Consider the following 22,603-nt stretch of genomic DNA (forward strand, 5'->3'; position numbering starts at 1 on the left):
TGGTTGGAAGCCACTGGAGAAGCTTATAATTTGCATTTTTTGTAATTTATTTGCATCATTTTGGGTAAAAACTGCACAAGTCAGTATGAGAAAACTCCTCAAGAAACTGATGCTATACATTTTCTTCTTTTCTCACTCTCATTGTGTCAGATTTCATAAGGATTCACGGCCAATATTGGCTAAGTATAAAAGTTTTATTCAGGGAAATATTTTTATATTTAGTAAAAGCCATTTTAACACATATGGAAGAGACTTATAACACATGGACTTGACAAAGCGACCCACTCAAACACTGATTACAACATACGGGACTAAAATCCTCACTGGACGGGAAGTGGACTTCTGCGTCAGGTCGGCACCTCCAGTTCTCGCGGGAAGAGAAAAACAGGCAGCAATTGATTTGTCCTTGGTCTTTTGAGCGCTCTTTTGTGAAGATACCCGTTATAACGCTTTCCGAAGCGCAGCCCAAACGGGTTGAAGTTGAATTTACTCCGCCGGTCGTTGCACAAGAGCTGCCGCTGGTCGTCATTCTCTCTCAGGGAGAAACACAGGTTGGGATCCTCCGCTCCGAAATCACTCGCAGCTCTTCTCTTCACCTCGGAGAGCTGAGGGAAACCTGCAGGGAAAGAGGGAAGAGGGAGGTTACATCTCTCACACCTGCAACTGTAGCCTACCCAACGTGTGCTCCTTTAGTGGCATGCGTTTCCAAAACACTATAGGCTATATATCCATTTGTGATAGGAGAACAGTTAACATCAGCAAGTCTGATAGATAGATAGATGGATAGATAGATAGATAGATAGATAGATAGATAGATAGATAGATAGATAGTTTGCTCCTGTAATAGCATGCATTCCCAAAACACTATAGGCTATATATCCATTTTTGATAGGAGAATAGTTAACATCAGCAAGTCTGATAGATAAATAGATAGATAGATAGACAGATAGATAGTTTGCTCCTGTAATAGCATGCATTCCCAAAACACTATAGGCTATATATCCATTTGGGGAAAAAAAAACACAAAAACATAAACAAAACCTGAAGTCCATCATTCAACATCTTTAAAATATAGAGAACCTAGTCCATAAAAATGTTAGAATTCTGTCAATTGTGGACTTAGCCTATCTACTATCTTTTATAAAATACCATCATTAGTTTTAAATCTCTTTTTTTTTAGTCTTTTTTTTTTGCTAAAGCCTTCAGTTGTTTTCCTTATATGTCATTAAATGTGCAACAGGTGGGGTTAGTTTTGGAATTAGATTTTTTTTTTGTTAAAAAAAAAGTTATCTAGCCCTTAAATATGTGGAATTTGAATTTCTCAAATGATAATAATACAATTTAAAACTATCTTTCAATGAAACCGCGCATAATGTGCTCGGCCATTTGAAAGAAACATCTTCCAAGTTCACAAATGGCTCAATCTGCTCATTTTTGGGGATTTGAAACTGATTCAAAGACACGTTCTTCGGGATTACAGAGAAATAAGTCGTTTTTCCCCTCAAAGCTATAACCTTTACAGACTTTAAAGACTCTTTACCTATCGTGTGTGTCCACTGTGAAGACTCAAAGCCCCGCAGAGATGCTGCAAAACTTCCTCCATCCTGACGAAGAATCAGACCGTAGACCAGGATCAGAGCCAAGATTCTCATTTTTGGGTACATCCAAATGATCCCTGTTTGTATCCAACCAATGCAGCTGAAGGTGTTAATGTTCATCTATTCACCATGTAGTAAAGTGTATACTCAGGGCTTTTTATATTCCCACCAGTGCGACCTGCTGCTCGTCCAGGCGGCAGCCAATCAGAGCCGTTTGCGTCTCCCGGAGCAAATTGCGGCGCTGTCCGCGACTTGTGGTGCTGAAATGCATCATTCATCAGCTCTTCTCGGAAATGTTGACAGTGCCCGCTCACTTTGCTGCTGAAAACATTCATCCATTAGAAAATAAACTGCGTTGCCGCGCGAAAAACCGAATTGTCGCAATGGATCTTACGGGGAATTCACCAACATTTCCCTAAAAAGAAAAAAAGGCGCTATAATTGCGCTATAATCTGTGCATTTGGATTCAATTGCATCGCAACAGCTGCATGGACTGTTGTTTGAGGATGAACAGTGATACTGATAGCTAGATAGATCCAAAATATCCATCTAGAAAAAAAACGAAAGCATAAACAAAACCTGAAGTCCATCATTCAATTTTTTTTAAACTGTAGAGAAACTAGTCCATGAAAGTGTTAGAATGGATGGATGACGTGCATGACATTGTCACTGGGACATGGGGTCCTGTGTAAGCAAAAAGTGTCATTGTATCATTACAAAAAGACAATTACAACCTGGGCATGTGCTCAAAATAGACTTGTGACGATACAGAATCCAAAATATTCATAATACTGAAAGCCTGCACGAGGAGCTGAGACTGACTACAGCAGGATCAGCTTTAAATCACTTACATGTTCACTTAAATCAATAAAACTCCTTTGTACTTAAATTCCTTTTCAGAATTTGACCTACATGTTTCATACTTTTTTCTCCCAGTATTGCTGTTTTTTCAGTTATGGTTCTTTTGTATAACAGGCAATACAAATTAACATCTGTTTTGAAAAGTAATATATAAATAAAGACTATACTCCTACTCCTACTACTACTACTACTACTAATAATAATAATGATAATAACAATAATAATAATAATAATAATAATTATAACAATAATAATAATAAGCGATGAAGATGAACAATACTAATCTTATCATACATTTTAGAAGAATACTTCACACATATCACAGCAAAACTGTCCCTATAGGATTGATAGTGAAGTATGATAAAGTCACTATAAACTCACTATTTAGTACCACAGACACACTATAAGTCCCAATAGGAATATTATAGGAATACTTTAGTAATACCATAGGAGATTAAAAACATCATTCAGTGTATTAAGGTCATTATAAACTCACTATTGAGCCCCACAGACACACAATAATTCCCAATGGGAATATTATAGGAATATCTCCCATTAGGGAACGCTTCCTCTTGTCCTGGTAAATAGACAGACCTGCGTTCATTCATCAAAATTTCGCAACAATGTCCTCAGTTCAGTTGACCAATGTGTTTTCCCGACACGTGCTCACAAACGGCTCTGCCAAAACTTTCACCTTGACATCTGCGGCCCCAGTCTGGTGAACGCAAACTTCCCCTCCTGCTGGCCGGGGGTCAGGCTCAGGAGGCGGGGTGGAAGTCCTTCCCCCTCCCTGGTCTTTTTTTTTTTTTTTTTTTTTATCTTGTCCGGCTGCCTCTGTGAAGGTTCAGTAGCCTGTCAGAGCTCCAGGTTGCACGCGGTGTCGGACCCCCAGACGTCTCAAGATGCCGCTCTCCCGTTCCTTGTCCATGACGTCACTGAGCGGCGTGCTGCCCCAGTGGGAGGAGGACGAGCTGCCTGTGGACGACCTGCTGCTGTTCGAGGTGGCCTGGGAGGTCACCAACAAAGGTCAGTCTGGGGGAAAGAAAAGCTATAGGTTTCCTCTATGATTTATCTCTAGTGTGTTGACGCTTCAGAATTAGTCCACCGGTGTAGGCTTGATGCTTGATTCCCAGACAAATTCATATCACAGATCGATGAAGCTTTAAATAAATTGGGGTCATTGCAGCAGCAGAAAATAGGATACAGACAAGAACAGAGCAGAGTATTGATGATAATACAACAAATAATGGCACTAAAAGATCTATTGAAGATAATGCAATACATGTTTCAATCACTGATGCATCCATATAGATGAGGAGGTGTCTCACTGCAGCTGGGCCCTTAAAATGATCACTATTGCTAATTATTACTTAATTTTTGACCATGCAAATATCTCTATTTTCATGCTAATTACACACACAGGCTGCTCACTGTGGATTGCATTTGTATCTAGATCAGAATCAGCCGTAATGAAGTGGAACGATTAACTAACTCTGAATTAGTTCAGGGTCTGGCTGTTGACCGGAGGCAACCCTGCATGTTTACTTTGAGGAATTGCATAATAACAATAGTAAATGCATTCCATATACCGCATAGTAATAAAATATGGCAAAAACGGCATCACATGTGACATTTTACATGAACACTGAAAGTTTGGCATGTAAAAAAACATTGGATAGTTAGGCTATATTGGTAATTTTTGTGTAAAACTGTGAATCTTTGCCCCTAAAAGAGCAAATATTGAAATACAGTGAGAGTGAAGACAGTATGACGCCGTCTGAAGAGTTAAATATTAAGCTGCAGATAAGTAGTGAATCTGGAAAGTGGAGCAGCTATCACTTTGGCTTCTTAAGTCTCATATGCTTTCAAAAATAAAAGTAAAAGCAGAAAAACAAGCACATGAGTTTGGCAATGAACAAAATGCAACTCAGGGTTACAAGAAGAAACATTAACAGGCTGCATTACACTGTTTCAGACATTTAACTGATTTAACTGTTATCTAGAGCAACTCATGTAAGAGAGAAGGACAAGGAATAAGAGAAATAACAGCTGAGGATTTTTTTTATTTCAAGATAAATGCATTTTAGAGGGCGTTTCCTGTGTGCCTTGACATTTTGATGACATTTGATGACATTTTGATGCCTTGACAGTTTGATCCTGTGGAAAATATGAAAATCATAGCAGTAACAGTTGATTATTGCTTTATTCACCATGAAACCAGTGTGTGGCACCAACTGTCAGTCACATCCTTCTCTTTATTATGTCTGATTGCTTTGTGTTCAATCCATAATCCTGATTTCTTTTTTCATGTATATGTGAAAAGTTCTATTCCAAAAGTTTGGAAAATAAATCATATCCTGTTCATTGTTCACTATCTCTAAAATGCAGAGGATCCAGTCTCTCCAAGTCAACCAAGGGCTTAAGTTATCTGGAATGCTTTAAAAAGTACCACTGATTTAATTTGGGGCTGTATCTTTTTGCAAGAGAATTGTTTTTTTTTAATCAAACAGTATTCTGTGTCTCCTATCTCCTCAATTTACCAAAATTTAAATGACTAAAACACAAGTAATTAATGACTTCTTTCCTGTAATGTTGCAGTGGTTTCCTTCTTTCCTGTAAAGTTTAGTTTTGACTTTATTCATTAGCACCTGCAAACAGGTGTACCGATACAATCTGCTACGTGTTCAGTGAATGCAGTCTGTCCTTTTATACATTTTAACAGAAAAATGAGAATTTCAACAGCCATTTGTAAATGTAAGACTGTATGGTTTATGAGTCTGTGGTTTTCTTATGCTGGTTGTCTTGTGGTTGAACGGTCCAGAGGTTATCTGGCATTCTGCAGTTTTCTCTTATATAACTCCTGTTCTCTGATGCGGTTTAGACGTCACATAGGGCTTTGTGATTGTTGACAGTCCTTCATATAAATATTTGTCTTCTTGGGGTCAAATGTGAGACCATCAGAAACATTTACACGTGTTTCGGTTGGTTACAACATTATAGCAACACTTGTCTGTCTCTGTTTGGTCTGCAGAGTATCACACGCTACACAAAACACCAAAATGCCAACCTCATGTTTAGTGGAGATCCATTTGAGCATTCAGGCTTAACTTAAACAGTGTTGAAAGTACTGAAGTAAATTTGAATAATAAAATAAATGACATTTGCATATGAATCAAAGGTGGTTTGGAAAGAATAGGAGCCCAAAAATGGCAGAGCAAACAAGAAAAAACAGGGGCAGGGTTGCCATGCATGCAAAAAAAAACCCCACTTTAATAGAAGTATTTGTGTCCACATGAACAGAGGTGGCACATCTTCCAAACTCGAGAACAAAAGCAAAGCATGTCACTTTAATAGAAGTAATTGTATTCACATGTTAAGGCATTCATACCTGAACTGTTACTTCTATTAAAGTGATTTTTTTGCATTCAAGGAAGCCCTGCCCCTGTTTTTTCTTATTTGCATATGGCTAAAATAATATCTAAGATTGATTAAACACACCCAAAGCCAGCTATTCAAGCCCATAAGTTAATAGAGAGACTGCACTGGGTGTAAATAACCACCTAAAACTATTTGTCTTAATCCTGGCGAGTCTGTGGTTTGATTGCAGTAGTTGGAAAATATTGGTATAAAGGGAGATCTCAGATGAAGTAAATGGATCTGACTTGAATGTAAATGTACTTGTGAAATAGTTGAGGGAGGCTGATGTTGCACGTTTTCACAATGTGACTTCAGACTTTGTTCCTTACATTCAAATTTCCAAATCAGCAGTTGCACAGAAAATTTAAAATGGACTCTGTAAAAGATCTGTAAAGAAAAAGAGACGTCCTGCTCTTGTTGATCTGTCAGCCATTCATCTTACGGAGAAGAAACCGTCACTGGCAGTGCCCATTTTTCCAGATTGTCTCTCCCTGTTGATGTCAAAGTTCAGCTCGTCATTGATTATCGTCCCCGGCTCTTTGTAGTTGTCAGCCATCTCGACCTGTGGTGGGAGTGTGTTGTAGACAGGGGGCCAAAAGTCAAACACCATGCCTTCCTTTGATCTTTGTAAATTCAGAAAGTCAGGAACGTAGAAGCACTACAATGCGTGAACATGCTCTACGAACCAGTAATCCCTTAAAATAACCTTACATTTTCATGAACTTACATGAATTCACCCCTTAATTCATGCAAAATCTCCTTAAAATTAATTAAAGAAGTTATTAATGGAGGAGACCCCATCGAAACCCCCTTAAAAAAACCTTAATCTTGATTCCTTTACTTTCTAATATAATGAAAAATTCAGGGAGACTGGAACTTTTCATTAATAACTCATTAATAACCCTGTAAACCTGCACAAAAGGCATAAAAAAAACCCTTAATTACTAGTGTCTCCATGAATCAACCCATGAATAAATCCTTTAAAAACACATGATACTAACCTTACTTTACTAACCTTACTGTTATTGTTTATGGATAATTAATGTTTATGTAATTGAGAAATTAAGGACATTTCAGGGATAAAATTAAAGGGTTTGGTTTCATAGTGATGATATGCTAATGAACAGAAAGAATATATTCTGACCCATGGACTGAGCTCTTGGTAAAACAATACCTGCCCCACTTAAACTACAAAGTGTTGAAGACAGACATTTTCAGCTACTGTCTTTATATTTCAACATGCACAATGAACTCTATACTTTGTGATGATTCTCTACGCTCAGTTTCACCCATCTTCACATTATCAGCTCAGATCTTCTGTCTCCTGTTGCTCTGTCTGCAGTCGGAGGAATCTACACCGTGATCCAGACTAAGGCCAAGATAACAGTGGACGAATGGGGGGAGAACTACTGCATGATGGGGCCGTACTTCGAACACAACTTCAAGACCCAGGTGGAGGGGTGTGACCCCCCGAACCCTGCCATCAGGAAGGCCATGGACGCCCTCATCAACAATGGCTGTCAGGTGTGTGAGTGTGTGTGTGTGTGTGTGTGTGTGTGAGAGAGAGAGAGAGAGAGAGAGAGAGAGAGAGAGAGAGAGAGAGAGAGAGAGACAGAGACAGAGAGACAGAGACAGAGAGAGAGAGAGAGAGAGAGAGGAGAAAGAGTGTGTGTCTGTCTGTCTGTGAGCTCCTATAATCTTAACAATGATGGAGGTAAGTGTGTATGTACTTGAGTATATGTGTGTGTGAGTGTGTCAGCCATACCACTTGACTTTTAAGAATATGAATACAAATATGAATGAACTAGTGAGCATCAAGTATTGGTGAATATATGTGGTATTTTATTAAAATATGTTAGCAAAATGTCATTTATAGCAGTCAGTCCTCATTAATATCAAATGAGCATGAAAAATTGTAAATATTAAAATGTTCTTTGATTCATTCTTAATAAAACAACACCAACAACAATACCACTACTTGTACAGCTACTACTACTACAAGTACTACTACTACTACTAGTAATAATACTGCTACTAATGGAAATACTACTACCACTATTACTGATGTTACTACTACTACTAATAATGCTGCTATTACTGCTGCTACTACTAATGATAATAATAATACTGCTACTACTAAAAATACTAATAATGATAATAAACAGACTCAATATCTGATCATCTATACTTTTGTCTCATATTGATCTTGTGATGAGAAATGAGTTCATGGGTTTACAGCAATAAGAATGAATTTCATTCATCCCAACACTTTGGCTGCTGACTGTATACTGAACTGTATTCTCTCACTTTGCTGATTTTTATTTACTAGGCCAGTATAAGCAATATAAAAGAGATGGTACAACCATTTGTGTAATGCTCGTTGCTCACTAGATGGCGTACGTACACTGATGGAAGTAACATATAGTCCAATACAGCCACAAGATGGTAGACATGCACCATCTATGGGTTATGGGCAGCAGAGTGGCCTAGTGCAGTTTTCAGTCAATCACAGTCTGCAGGTTTTCATTCCAACAAAACACTACAGCAGCTGATTTCACTGATTAACACACCTGCAGCCAGACAGGAGGAACCAATCAGTAAAATCAGCTGCTGTAGTGTTTGGTTGGAATGAAAACCTGCAGACTCTCGGGTCCCATGATGACACGATTGAAAACCACTGGCCTGTAAAGGAAAGGCCACAGGTCAGCAGCTTAATAAGTGTATTATTGACTCCTAAAATCGTAATTTTCTTAAAGTAAGTGAAAAAATCTGCCAATGGGGATAGATAATTTCACTTGTTTCCAATGCAAATGAACTTGTTTTAAGAATTTAGTAAAATCAATTGTCATTTTCGTGATTGAGTGCCTTATTCTGACTTGTTTCAAGATATTGACGCGCATTTCCAGAAGATTATGCAAAACTGCATTGGAAGCAAGTGGAGTTACCTCACCTCAGTGGCAGAATTTTTCTCTTGGTTTAAGAAAAATAAGATTTGATGGCTGAATATGAGACTAAATGACTCGTTAAGATGGATGTTTTTTGCAATGTGCTCCCCCACTTGTTCGCTCTGGATAAAAGCACCAGCTATAAAATGTACAACATTACCAAGTCAAGGGCCTATAACGTTATGCCTGTTTGAGCTGCATATATTGGGTCTATTTTTTTGCATTTATGTATTCAATAAATTGGTATGTATTCAGCATATTGGAATTTGAAAGTGTACAGATCTGCCAAAATTATTAGATAAAATTAGATAAAATGTTCTTATTTCTTCACTGAGTGGGTTGTATGTGTCAATGTTGTGTTGCAGGTTCATTTTGGCCGCTGGCTGATTGAAGGCAGCCCCTATGTGATCCTGTTTGACATCGGTTCAGCAGCCTGGAACCTGGACCGCTGGAAGGGCGACCTGTGGGACACCTGCAGCATCGGCCTGCCCTTCCACGACCGGGAGGCCAACGACTCGCTCATCCTCGGCTCGCTGATCGCCTGGTTCTTCAAAGAGGTCGGTTCACTTTCACTCTGTTATGTTTTAATAGGCTGGATGTAAAGTTTGACAACAATTTATGCCAAAGGTTTTGCACCATTTGACACTTTCAAATAAATTCCATACCTGTTAAATGAATCAGCTACCCAACACTGATGCTCGTACATGCTCAGTGGGTTTCTGTGGTCATGGAAAAGTCCTGGAATTTGAAAACTGTTTTCCAAGCCGGGAGAAGCTTTGGAAAATGATGTACTGTATTGTCACCTTTGAAGGAATTATAACCCAAATAACCTGATTAAATAAGTTCTGTGTAATAGTTTTATCTAAACTTCAGTAGAAGGAACGCAAATGTAAACAAGCCTTGGAGACACATTAAAGCTACACATAGGCAAGATCTTATGTAAAAAATTGCCTAGTGCAGCTTTAACAATTCAGTATAACGTGAACTGATGTAATCACAGGAAATTTCCAACTTCTGCTCAAGCTGCCTCATCTGTTTGGTTCCCAGTTAACAGACCAACTCGGAGACAAGCCCAATGTCATCGCCCACTTCCACGAGTGGCAGGCCGGAGCCGGACTCATCCTCTCCCGCTCCCGGAAGATTCCCATGGCAACGGTGTTCACCACCCACGCCACCCTGCTGGGCCGATACCTCTGCGCCGGGAGTGTCGACTTCTACAACAACCTGGACAAGGTGTGTGTGTGTGTGTGTGTGTGTGAGGGAGGGGTTTCTGGACGGGACGTTTGATGCGTAGACACACTTGCATATGTATCGTTGCTGTCAAAACCTCGTATCGTTTAAGTGTCAACTTTTCAGGAGCGAATAAAAAGCCTAGTTTTTAGCTTGGTGACAATGCATTTTTGAGTTTATCCAATTAGTTTTGAAAGGTTTTCATCAGCCCAAGAGGTGGAAAAATGTTTTTGTTTCAAATGTTTTTATTGTGAAGCATCATCTTCATACAGTAAAGTAGTGACATTCCACATGCTTCTTTTAAACAAACCAACAAACAATACAATACAAAAGCTCAGGCACCTAACATACTGTACATTCATAACACAGACACACACATATACTCATATACATTCATACATTCTCAAATAAAGATACATTCATCAAAAAATTCATTTCGAAGAATTTTCTCAACCCAACTGAGGTGAAAACATGAAAATCACCAAAATCAGAGGTACAAGGTTTCCATGTGATGACAGCATTATTCTGGATACACACACAAACATGTGAAAAAGACACACACACACACACACACACACACACACACACACACACACACACACACACATATACAAACAAACACATGCTCACTCCCTATCGCTCTCTGTTTCCAGCACACACACAAACACACACACACACACACACACACACACACACACCAAACCTCAGAATCATTTTCACATTAAAAGCTTCTGCCTTCTTACAGTTACTTAGAGCATCATTAGCGAAGTTGTGTAGCGTCAGGAAGGGTCAGTCTTTGACCACTGATGTTTGTAATTGGACCTCCTTTGCTCACAACCTAAAGGTCAGCGTGAACCTAAAGGCCACTCGCTCGCCGGCTGGATAATTGACGGACTTTGGTTTTCACACAAGAAGGTGTTCTGAACATGAAGCCCGAACATGAAGTCAGAAGGCACTTGAAATCTATTTTATCTACAAAATCATATTATATCATATGCATTTTTAGCTTTGTTGACTAGTTAGGGTTGGGTAGCGTTGATTGACATGTACCGGGATTACAACCATTTACCTTCTTACAAATAACTAGAATCCATTACTGATACTGTAAAATAACATTGAAATCAGATTGCAGATACTTTATGAATAGACTATGGTAGAGTTAGATCAATATTGGCCTTTAATTAAATATTAGATATCATATTAGTCTGTCATGTTGTCCGTCTCCGATAAGATGGAGGTGCCTTCCTGACCACAGCCACATGAAAACAGGCTGTAAAATAAAATTGTTTTATTTCTGTCTTTCTTTCTTTTCTTTCTTTATTCATTTAAATGTTTGTTTGTTTAGTTCTTCATTTAAAGGCCTGATGTATGCCAGAGTTTCCCCTACTGCTGAATAGGTGGGATGAGTCACCCTGTCTTACTGTAAAGAGCTGCTGAGCTTAAAGTGGAGAGTTTTAGTGTCCCATGATGCTCTAAATGCTGTTTCAGAGGCTTTTCCACCCTGACAAGAATACAGTTCTGGGGGAAACACTGAATACAGGCATGAAAATGGTTAAATTTCAATTAATATCAGCAGAAAATAAAATATTGGCTGTTGGTGACTTCAATTTAAAAATATCATGGTATCGGCCTTCAAAAACCATAGATCACTCTAATTTTAGACTACGTAACATAGTTTTACTTTACAAACTGATGGTTGGTTTGTCCATTTGCATTTTCATTTAATTTTCTTTCTTCAACAGTATGTATTTCCTACTTCAGCAATCCATTTTACTCATATAGGTTAGACACACACATGAAAAATCTGAATCAATGAAATCATTAACTCTTACACCTTTAGCCTCTCTGTATGTTGCAGTTCAACATCGACAAGGAAGCGGGCGAGAGGCAGATCTACCATCGCTACTGCCTGGAGAGAGCGGCCGTCCACTGCGCTCACGTCTTCACCACCGTGTCCCAGATCACCGCTGTGGAGGCCAACCACATGCTGCACAGGAAGCCAGGTGGGGAAGGCTTTCACTGCTGCACCTCAGCATGCGATTGTCCTCACAAAATGTATGTGTCGGGGTCAATTTATGAATTAACTGATCAATTCTGATTCAACAGAGAAATTGGAATTGAAATTGGAATTTGAAAACACCTACAGGGAACTGAATTTAATTCAATTCTGTGAAAGTTTTTTTGTTTTTTCTTATCATATATCTGAGATTACACATAGTTTTATATATATTATCAATACTGAATATCAGAAAATGTTAAAGGGACCTTTCAGGTGGTATTTGATGGATAACATGTCATTGTAATCCATACATTATGATTGAATGTATTTGATTTGTTTACCTGTCTTTTAGTTGATTTATAATGTTTAATTTATAATGTTTAGCAAGTCAAGACAAACTCTCTTAGAAGTGGAATTTCATGGAATTCAATAGATTTCAATTGTGTTTCCTGTCATTCTAATGAAATTCCAATTCTGTTTCTTTAGAGCTGGGTGACATTCCAATTCCAATTCCATTTCCAGGAATTGGAATTGGAATTTACCATGCATTTTCAATTCAATTCACAAATGTCCCCAACCCTGCTCTATGGTATATATTTTGGTGATTTGTTCGGTGTTTCATTGCGGTTTTATGCGGTTTTATTGTTTGTTTTTGCTGCAAACCCTGTCTTCAGATCAAAGATCCCTTACAGCAGTGGTTCTCAACGTGAGGTCTGGGGACCACCAGGGGTCCAGCAAATTGATAAATTGTTAAATTTCATCAGTGAACACAATTAGAGAATGTAGAAGAAGACTATTTTGATCATAGTTTCACTGTTATCTCTCTACCTACAATACACATCATCATGGAATTTCTTGACAAAATCATATCGAAATATTCTCAGATTTGGGTCTGAGAGACAAAATCTCATCAAATGGAGGTCTGTGGCCCCAATGTGTACTAAATTAGGCGTCCTTGATATGAAAAAGTTTGAGAATCACTGCTTTACAGGACAAATGTTTGTGCCGAATTGTTCATCTGCTGCCATTAAAACTCCTCTGTTTCTGTGTTGATGGTGCAGATGTGATAACCCCGAATGGGCTGAACGTGAAGAAGTTCTCGGCCATGCATGAGTTTCAGAACCTGCACTCCACCAGCAAGGCCCGCATCCAGGAGTTTGTCAGAGGACACTTCTATGGGTGGGTGGGGCTTATTACCTCTGGTACTCATCTACATGTAGTTTACACTTTTCTCAAACACAGGAGGCAATTCACTCCATCTTATAATGTCATCAAAAGCAGGCTTGTTTACTAGAGTTTGACCAATATGGGTCTTTGAAGGCTGATACCGATACTTATAGACTGAAGTCACTGATAGCTGATATTTTGTGCCAATATTCAATATCTATGTTTGACCATTTCCATGCCAAAAAATTACAAGTATTCCTATTCAATGGTAGGGTAAACTCTGGGATACATCAAACCAATTTAAGTACATTTAATTTATAAAAACAGTAATTTAACAATGAAACTAATAAGATGTGAAGTAAAATGTGTAAAGAAAATACAGTTTCATGTCAGGTTTTACAGACTGTTTTTATGTAGCTGTGGTCAGAGAGAAACCTCCATCATATCGGAAGTGGATGGCATGACTGGCTGACATCCAGTATTAAATAAAAGGCCAATATCGACCCAGTGTATATTGGTCAATATATACCCTAGTGTCTCTATCTTCAATATAGCAGATAACATGACAGACTAGATACAGATCGACATGGGATAAGCATTAATTTTCCAGCTTGAAGACATCAAGTCTTACTTCTCTGGTTTCTGGATTTGAAAGAGAGTTGCTTGCATGCACATGTTGTCTGGAATGCCCTACACCATAGAAATGACTTGTATGAATCTTTAATTTGAGCGGTATTCCCCTTTAACACCCATTCTCGTATCTTATCCTCCTGGCAGCCACCTGGACTTCAACCTGGAGAAAACCCTTTACTTCTTCATCGCTGGACGCTACGAGTTCTCTAACAAGGGAGCGGATATTTTCCTGGAGTCTCTGTCCAGACTTAACTACCTGCTGAGGGTACGGTCCTTCGGTTTCACATGGACGATAAACCGCTAGCTGCCGCGCTGATGGCTTTCTACTGAAGGCCTCAAATGTGTCATGCTTCAAAAGAGAAATAAGACAAGGCTGATGTCAAGTGACGTCAAGATGTATTTGTCAAATTTCACTCTTTGCTTATGAAATGTAACAAAATCTACATAAATTTACGAGACATAATCCAGAAACCTGTAGAGAATTAAAACCTACTAAAGGGAAAATAATAGTTGGCACACTCTACACCTTCCTACTGGCAAATACTGGTATCTTTCCTCTCTTTTTTTGTTTTCTCTCTCCTTCATACCCCTCTCTTTCCGCAGGTCCATAGAAACGATGTGACAGTGGTGGTTTTCTTCATCATGCCGGCTCAAACCAACAACTTTAATGTGGAGTCACTGAAGGGGCAGGCGATACGCAAACAGCTCTGGTATGCCACACCCTGGTTTACACAACAGCCCAATGCCAACACAATTAGATGATATATAGGTTATATATACCGTATATGCACATTTTACATGTTTTACATGTTACATATTTGAGGTTTTTAGCTGACACCCCTCTGTTTACAGGATGGTCTCTCTAACCATTAGACCATTAACACTGACAATTTCACAGCGCACTCCATATTCATCATGGCCACCTACATTTTCTATTTGAATATCAGTGTGATACATTTAATGAACACCAGTGGTGTTCATTAAATTGATCATTAAGTGGTGTCTGGTCGGACACAGGCCCATTAGTTCATTTCTGAGGCGTTTTTTCCCTCTGTCACTCACAGGGACACGGCTCACACTGTGAAGGAGAAGTTTGGAAAGAAGCTGTATGAAGCTTTGTTAAAGTAAGTAAACTGAGTAAATATCACTGTCATATTATATTACTATCCAGACATACCCAGAAAACCCAGATGCCTTTTTAGAAAACACTTAGAGAGAAATAGTCTCGACATAAAAATGCAGTTTATGTGAACTCTAGTTTTTAACTGATTTGATGTTCCCTGTTCTGTCAGACAGCATAGATAAATGAATAGCAGCCTGCATGCAAACATAATAATATAATAATAATAATAATAAACTTTATTTATATAGCACCTTTCCAAAACAGGGCTTACAAAGTGCTTTACAGGGTAAAAGCAAACAACAGGAATCATGAGGTGTTAATCATAAAAACACTAAGAACAAATAGCACAATAATAAAACAATATATAAAATAAGCAATAAAACATAAAACAACAAACACAGTAATAAAACATAACAATAAAAAATAAGATAAAAAAGAAATACAAACAAATAAAGAACGTGTTTTGTTGTTTGCCCCGTCCACAGAGGGGAAATTCCTGATATGAACACCATTCTGGACCGGGACGACTTCACCATGATGAAGAGAGCCATCTTCGCCACTCAGGTACCAGACCCGTTTTTCTTCTTCTATTGAATATCTTCTATTGGCACCCATATTATGTTGCATTACCGCCATCTACTGTCTACAAAATCATGATCCATCTCTCTATAACCGACACCCTCTTGAATAGACCTGGCTCCCTCAAAGAGTCAAATGTGACCCTACATCTTCTTCCATGATCTGCTAGTTTTGAAATTCCTTTAATTGTAAATCGCTTCTCTCCAGCATGTGACTTCTTGTCTCCATAATTTCTCGCTCCCCTCTGCATTTTCTCCATCTTCTTCATATAGTCCTACTGGATGTTTCCCAATAATACACAGAGCCTTGTTCAACCCACCATGTCCCAACCTAAGTCTAGTCTGGGGATGACACATGTAAAGGGATTTAGGAAAGGAAAGGTGTTTAGAGCATCAAATGTAAAAGTTTCATGAACTGGGAATGAATTGAATCACTATTGTATCAATCGGTGCTAGAAAGTAGCAAAACAGACAATTATTTACATGAAAAAGTTGCGGATTATTACTTTAAAACACCTCAGTAACCAGATTAAAGACACTTCATGATGATGACACCAGACAATTTTACCCTCAAAAACTCTCAAGCCAAACAAAATTGTGCAAGACAGTTTATGTTCTTTTTTTGGAATATGTGCAGGTCAGCGGTTCTGTGTAAAAAAAAAAAAGAGTAAAAAACATCCCAAAATGCTGAGGAAGATGAATCTCCCGGAACACACTCTCATATACTAGGCTCTATTTTTATGAATGGATAAGGCATTTCCCCAGCAGCGATCAATGGGAGCTATATGGCCCTCGGTGGTGATAAATTACGAAGGGACCATGGGGGGGATTCCCTTGAGCTAAAAGCATGAATGAACGTCAGAGCAGTGAGTTAATTACCTTCCCCAACACCAAACCGCGGGTCAATAGACTAGGCGTGTTGCGGTGATGTATTCCCTCGGCGTGTAATAGGAGTCTTACAAGCAAAAAGGCCAATAAAAAGGCCTTTCTCAATTAAATGAATTTATGTCAACGTCGATATTTCAGAGGTCGGAAATAAGAGTGCGAGGGATATTGACTACAAGTGATAGAATAGAGACCGGCCCTGATTGGTGATTGGAGGAAACGCTGTTGTGATTATTTCTGTCTTTGTAATTTTTCATTTGTACACCCACTCATCCCCCCCCATCCCACCCCCCACCCCCATTTTCCATTACAGCCTTGAGAGTTTCATGAGAATTACTATCGCTCTGCAAAGTTGCTCTTCCTTACACTGTGACCAGAGGATTCTCCTCTAAAGATGAAGCAAGGTCTGAATTCCCTAGAGACTAGAATAAGGACACTATCATGTGAAACCAGATATTGGCATAATACTGCAATAGTTTAATATAGTTCAAATATTTGAAAATTTTGGTTTGCCTTATCTAGCAAGTTTTGTCCAATGTTTTCTGGTGGTCACATGTCTGGTGAGTTGAATCAAGCGTGCCTGACATTCTCCAAATCCATCTACTGTAACAAAGCTATTATCTATATATTCTGTTGTGGTGTGAGAAGGTAATCAGATATCATTAGCCCATGGGTTAGATATTGCTCTGCTGATCAATACCTCAGAATCCTACTCTAAAAGGTTACTAGTCACGGATCAGTGACTCAAACACTCATTATGTTGTTTTTCGTCAGCTTCACTGCTTCACGCACGTGTGTTTATGCAGGGGTTTATGCGGTACAACAGCTGCAACTGTACACACTAATGCAGGATAGATGCAGTGTGTGTGTGTGTGTGTGTGTGTGTGTGTGTGTGTGTGTGTGTGTGAGGGGGGGCTTCCACAGTCCCTACCACTGTACTAACACAGACCACAAATCAAACTGACCTGTCTCTCTATATGTCTCTCTATTTCTATATTCTCCCTTTTTTATACATATACATACACATACTTGCTCATACCTGCCCTTTTTGCACACACACACACACACACACACACACACACACACAAACACACACACTGCTGCAGAGACACAGCCTTCCTCCAGTGACCACTCACAACATGCTGGATGACTCGACGGACCCCATCCTGGCCAACGTTCGACGCGTCGGCCTCTTCAACTCCAGGAACGACCGTGTCAAGGTTGGCCCCTGTTTCTCTCTAAATACTTCTGTAGTCACTATTTGTGAATCTCTCAGTCGTGAGTCTCCTGGTGAGGAACAACAAGAACTTAGACGAAGAACTTAGAGCACAGTGTAGTTAGAATAAAACAAAAGTGTTATTTACATTTCACCTGAAAATGTAGATAGATTTTATGGTTGTTTTCATACCTCAAAGCAGAGAATCAAATCTCCACCTGAATACCATTTTATTAACATATTCAGTGAGTCACTTTAATGTTAAAAGAATACAGAGTGTTTTTGAGAGATTGGCCTGTTGGTGAACTTACCCATTAAGTGATGAAAACACCAAAATCATGTGTCTTGGAGAGATTGTTTGCACTTTAGCATACATGTTGAGGGATAGACGATTAGTTTTATCCAAAGCAAGAGGACTGACCTTTTAGTAATAAAAAGTTGTTAATGGATTCCTTGTATGGCCTACAAATGCATACATATATTTTAGAAATTAAAATATCATTAGCTCAATATACATGATGTAGCCACAGTTTATTTTTGGATCTATTTCAGGTGAGCAACAACATATTCATCCACTGTGTAGTGATTGTTAGCTGTAATGGGGAAAGTAGTCCCTGGTAGTTTGTTATTTTTATTTAATATTTCATGTAAATTTTTACCACTGCCAGACTTAGCTGCTTATTATTTAAAATTACTTTCAACTTAGTGTTAGAGCTGGTACAAGTTCTCATTTTCTCACTTCTGAGATACTGCTAGTCGCCTACTATCAGTCAACATAGTGTATGCTAAAGAGTTAGCATGGAGCACCGGAGCGAACAGGGGACACATGAATTCCTTTAAGAAACCACATATCGTACTGTGACTTCAAAAACGAGTTATTTTGAGTGCTGGAAGACTGATAGTGAGCCAAAACCGGTTCAACAAATAAAACGTGCCTGCCAGATATCATGGCATTTTGAGATACATTGGCTTTCCCCATAACAGTCTCTGACAGCGTCTCCCCATCTCCTCCCCAGATTATCTTCCACCCTGAGTTCCTGTCCTCCACCAGCCCCCTGCTGCCTATGGACTATGAGGAGTTTGTCCGCGGCTGCAACCTTGGAGTGTTCCCCTCCTACTATGAACCATGGGGATACACACCAGGTAGCACACACAAATATGCAAATACAAGCACACACACACACATACACACACACACATAGGCTACACATACACACACAAATGCTTCATGTTCCTCAATGCAGTTGCATCACAAATCTCTTAGCAGCCACATCTGCTGCCATGATGGCAGTCCACTGGAGAATTGTCTGTGCTAAAATAATGGCTAAATACGTAACAACAGGACAAGAGGCAACCTGGAAGAGATTGTTGTGTTTTAAGTAAAAGTGAATAGTCTGATAAGGTAGATTTATTTCCGAATTTATCAATATTTATCAATGTGACACAGGAAACTGTCTTTTGCTAGCTCAGTTTGCCTAAACAAACAGTTTCATTGGGGTTTTTGTTTGGCTTTGTTAGCTAACTCACAGGCCTCTAAGGCTAGCTTCTACTAGCTACATTAGCTAGGGTGCAATTCAGATGTGTTTACAACAAGACAAGTGATGTTTAGCTGACTAGAGACTGTCATTTGCTAGCTGACATTATCTAAACACAAAAAGACCTCCAATATGGCCGCCAGAGGGTGTGTTGTCACCTGAAAGCCCTTTAGAATCATCCACACACATACACACACACTGTATCCTTTTTTTGACCTGTGGATTATTTTTGCACTATGCTCCCTCAGGTGAATGTACTGTGATGGGCATTCCCAGTGTGACCACCAACCTCTCAGGGTTCGGCTGCTTCATGGAGGAGCACGTCTCAGACCCTGCTGCCTATGGTACGGACACACACACACACACACACACACACACACACACACACACACGCTCCTCTCTTGATCAATACTATTACTACCTCATCTTTGAGCTCTGCAAATGCTAGACCTCTTTAACTTCGGGGGAAGAAACAATGTCCACATACAGTATTTGTGCTCACATTGATCATCAGTGACTGTGTGTGTATCCTCTCCTCTCCTCCTCTGCCCGTCTTCCCCTCCCATCTCTCTTAGGTATTTACATCGTGGACCGGCGTTTCCGCTCGGCCGATGAGTCGTGTAACCAGCTGACCCAGTTCATGTTCGGGTTCTGCCAGCAGTCTCGGCGCCAGCGCATCATCCAGAGGAACCGGACCGAGAGGCTGTCTGACCTGCTGGACTGGAGATACCTGGGGCGGGTCTGTATCTGCTGCATCAGCGCTAATACACAATGCTTTCTTTATTGGGACTGAGAGGGATGCAGAATATGTGAAGGAGAGTGTAGGAGATTCAAACCCTGGCCAGCAGGGACACACAGTGGGTTTGGGATATAATGATGCCTATATGTAGATTCTAAATATAATAAATATATAATATAATAAATTGCATCTATCCTCCATTGGCCATTGCAGCCTATTCTTTTTCAAATGTTATAAAGAAGGCATACTGTAACAGACACACTTGAAACTTGTGTCTTCTCATCAGTTGATTTCCAGGTCATTTCTTGCACCTTCTGATAGCTGAAAATTTTACACACCGTTTACTCTTAGAGATGCAGAAATAGTGTAGCAGCAATTAATTGTTGGATACAATGCATAAAAGTGGGACTCCTACAATGGTTTACATCCGTACATTCAAAAATAAAAAAAGAGAAAGTTTTAGTCCTGTTGATCAGTGCAGGAAGTGCAAGAAATCAAATGATCCCCTTTCTCTGTAATCCATCTCTCCTATCACTCTCCAGTGTGTATTATGAAGCTCAAATGCCTTTCAATCTAAAAAAAAAGAAATGAAAACTCATACTACATACTCAACACATGTATCTCTCTGCTGACTTGTGGTTGACAGTTCTACATTCACGCTCGCCACCTCGCTCTCAGCAGAGCTTTCCCTGACAAGTTCAAGATGGACCCCATGGCCCCTATGAAGGTGAGAAAACACATCACAAAAATAAGAGAATAAGAAAAAGAATGAATGAATGAATGAATGACTGACTTAATGAATGAATGAAACAAGCAAGCAATCAAAGAAAGAAAGAAAGAAAGAAAGATGTATTTTTGCACTTTTCTTAAAGTTAGAAAGTGCTGTGAAATAAAAGGAACAAAAAAACAAAACCCAAAACCAGAAGTAGAAGTGCTTCTAACCTCACCCTATATATAACAGTGGGAATAGTAGAATCGATAATAGTAATACATTTCATATCATATGTCTCAAAACGCCATGAACCCAGGCTGTTTTAGCTTTACAGAAGACCCATTTTACATCAGAAAAAGTTTGACCAAAGTCCAGGTTTTTCATTCAGTAATTAACAGTTTCTAATTAACAAAATTGCCCCCTATTATGTAATTCATCATTGTAAAGCTCTGAATGCAAAGATCAGTAATCTATGAAATACACAGAAAACTATCTCCTAGAAAGTACAATGTGCCTGTTTTTCCATGTTGGGTCGCATTGAATTCACAAAACACTTTACCCAAGAGCTTTTACTGAAAACAAAAAGTGAGAATCCAGACAACTTTACTCACTTTTTACCTGCTGAGCACAATTTCTCAATAGCCTCAGGAGTTGTTAATCACCATTTTGAAACATACAGTATCTGGTAAGTTTCTCTGTTCCCTGAGAACTTGAATCACGTAACACAGCCTTCCTTTTAACCACACATCTTCCAGGAGAAGCACATGAGAAGCTCTATCATCTGCTGACTGACAGACAGAGTGGATACTGTTGAATCTGACCCACATTTGCCAGGCTTTAATTGACAGCCTAACATTTGGATGAATGACAAGACATCATGTTGGAGTCTGCTGGTGCCGATCCCTGTGGTATTACTGGGATGAAACACTCTCTCTTTCCCTCCCATTCACTCACTTTGGCCTTCCTCTGGTTAACTAAGTCTCTCTCCCATTTTATTCAGCTTTTCTCTGTGTGTATTTACTCTCCTGTATCTGTGGTACACTACAGAAGAGGATTAGGGCCACATGTGAAAAAGGTATTTCAGTTCTGAGATTAATCTCAGAATTCTGAGAACAAAATCAGAATTCTGAGATTAGAGTCAGAATTGTAAGAACAATATCAGAATCTCAGAATAAATGACTTTTTACTCGGAATTCTGACTTTAATCTCGAAATTCTGACTTTAAACTCAGAATTCTAATTTAGAACATACAGAATTCTAATTTAGAATTCTGACTTTAATCTCGGAATTTTGACTTTAAACTCAGAATTCTAATTTAGAACATACAGAATTCTAATTTAGAATTCTGACTTTAATCTCGGAATTCTGACTTTTTTTCTCAGAAGTCTGACTTTAAACTCAGAATTATGACTTTTCCGAGATTAATCTCAGAACTCCAATACATTTTTCACATGTGTCTTAACCCTCTTCTGTAGTACACACACACACACACACACACACACACTCACACACACACACCAATAACTCTGACTCCTCCACCTCCGCAGACAGAGGGTTTCCGTTACCCCCGGCCGTACTCGGTGCCCCCCTCCCCCTCGGCCTCGCTCCACTCCACCCCGCACCACAGCGACGCGGAAGACGAGGATGAGGACGAGTCCTACGATGAAGACGAGGAGGCGGAGAGGGACAGGATGAACATCAAGGCTCCCTTCCACCTGGGCGCCGTGCCGGGGGGCAAGAAGAAGCAACCGGGGGAGTCGGGAAACTGAGACCCGGTCACCCGCTGCTTTTACTGGGTGTTGAGAGAATAAGCAGCAGATTATCATAAATATACTGGATAGGGGGATTGGACTTTTTCCACTGCAGTATACTCACCCCCTCAACTGCCATTACACACCTACTGCCACTTCTACTGCTGCCAGGTCATGCGAAAACCCCCTTTTCACACCAGATCACCTGAATCCA

General features: G+C 39.5%; 2 protein-coding genes across 2 annotated transcripts; one reads left to right on the plus strand and one right to left on the minus strand.

Moving 5' to 3' along the window:
- Window positions 1-207: 207 nt before the first annotated feature.
- kiss2 (kisspeptin 2) lies at window positions 208-1,664 on the minus strand. The gene is made up of 2 exons (XM_071537784.1): window positions 1,541-1,664; window positions 208-616 (listed from the first exon to the last, which is right to left on the minus strand). Exons 1-2 carry the CDS (start codon window positions 1,662-1,664, stop codon window positions 348-350), a joined length of 393 nt encoding a protein of 130 aa, XP_071393885.1. The 3' UTR covers window positions 208-347.
- A 1,697-nt stretch (window positions 1,665-3,361) lies between these two features.
- On the plus strand, window positions 3,362-22,407 carry gys2 (glycogen synthase 2). The gene is made up of 16 exons (XM_071537763.1): window positions 3,362-3,485; window positions 7,219-7,400; window positions 9,187-9,378; window positions 9,869-10,054; window positions 11,910-12,054; window positions 13,112-13,229; window positions 13,995-14,115; window positions 14,454-14,560; window positions 14,915-14,974; window positions 15,459-15,537; window positions 17,543-17,656; window positions 18,669-18,795; window positions 19,436-19,531; window positions 19,763-19,926; window positions 20,573-20,653; window positions 22,186-22,407. The coding sequence occupies exons 1-16, from the start codon at window positions 3,362-3,364 to the stop codon at window positions 22,405-22,407; spliced, it is 2,118 nt and encodes a 705-aa protein (XP_071393864.1).
- The last annotated feature ends 196 nt before the right edge of the window (window positions 22,408-22,603 follow it).

This window comes from Centroberyx affinis, unplaced genomic scaffold, assembly GCF_046629955.1.
Source record: "Centroberyx affinis isolate AG114_WGS23_722 - 3 ecotype Tasmania unplaced genomic scaffold, CSIRO-AGI_Caff_v1 ptg003122l_1, whole genome shotgun sequence".
Lineage (NCBI taxonomy): Eukaryota > Metazoa > Chordata > Actinopteri > Beryciformes > Berycidae > Centroberyx > Centroberyx affinis.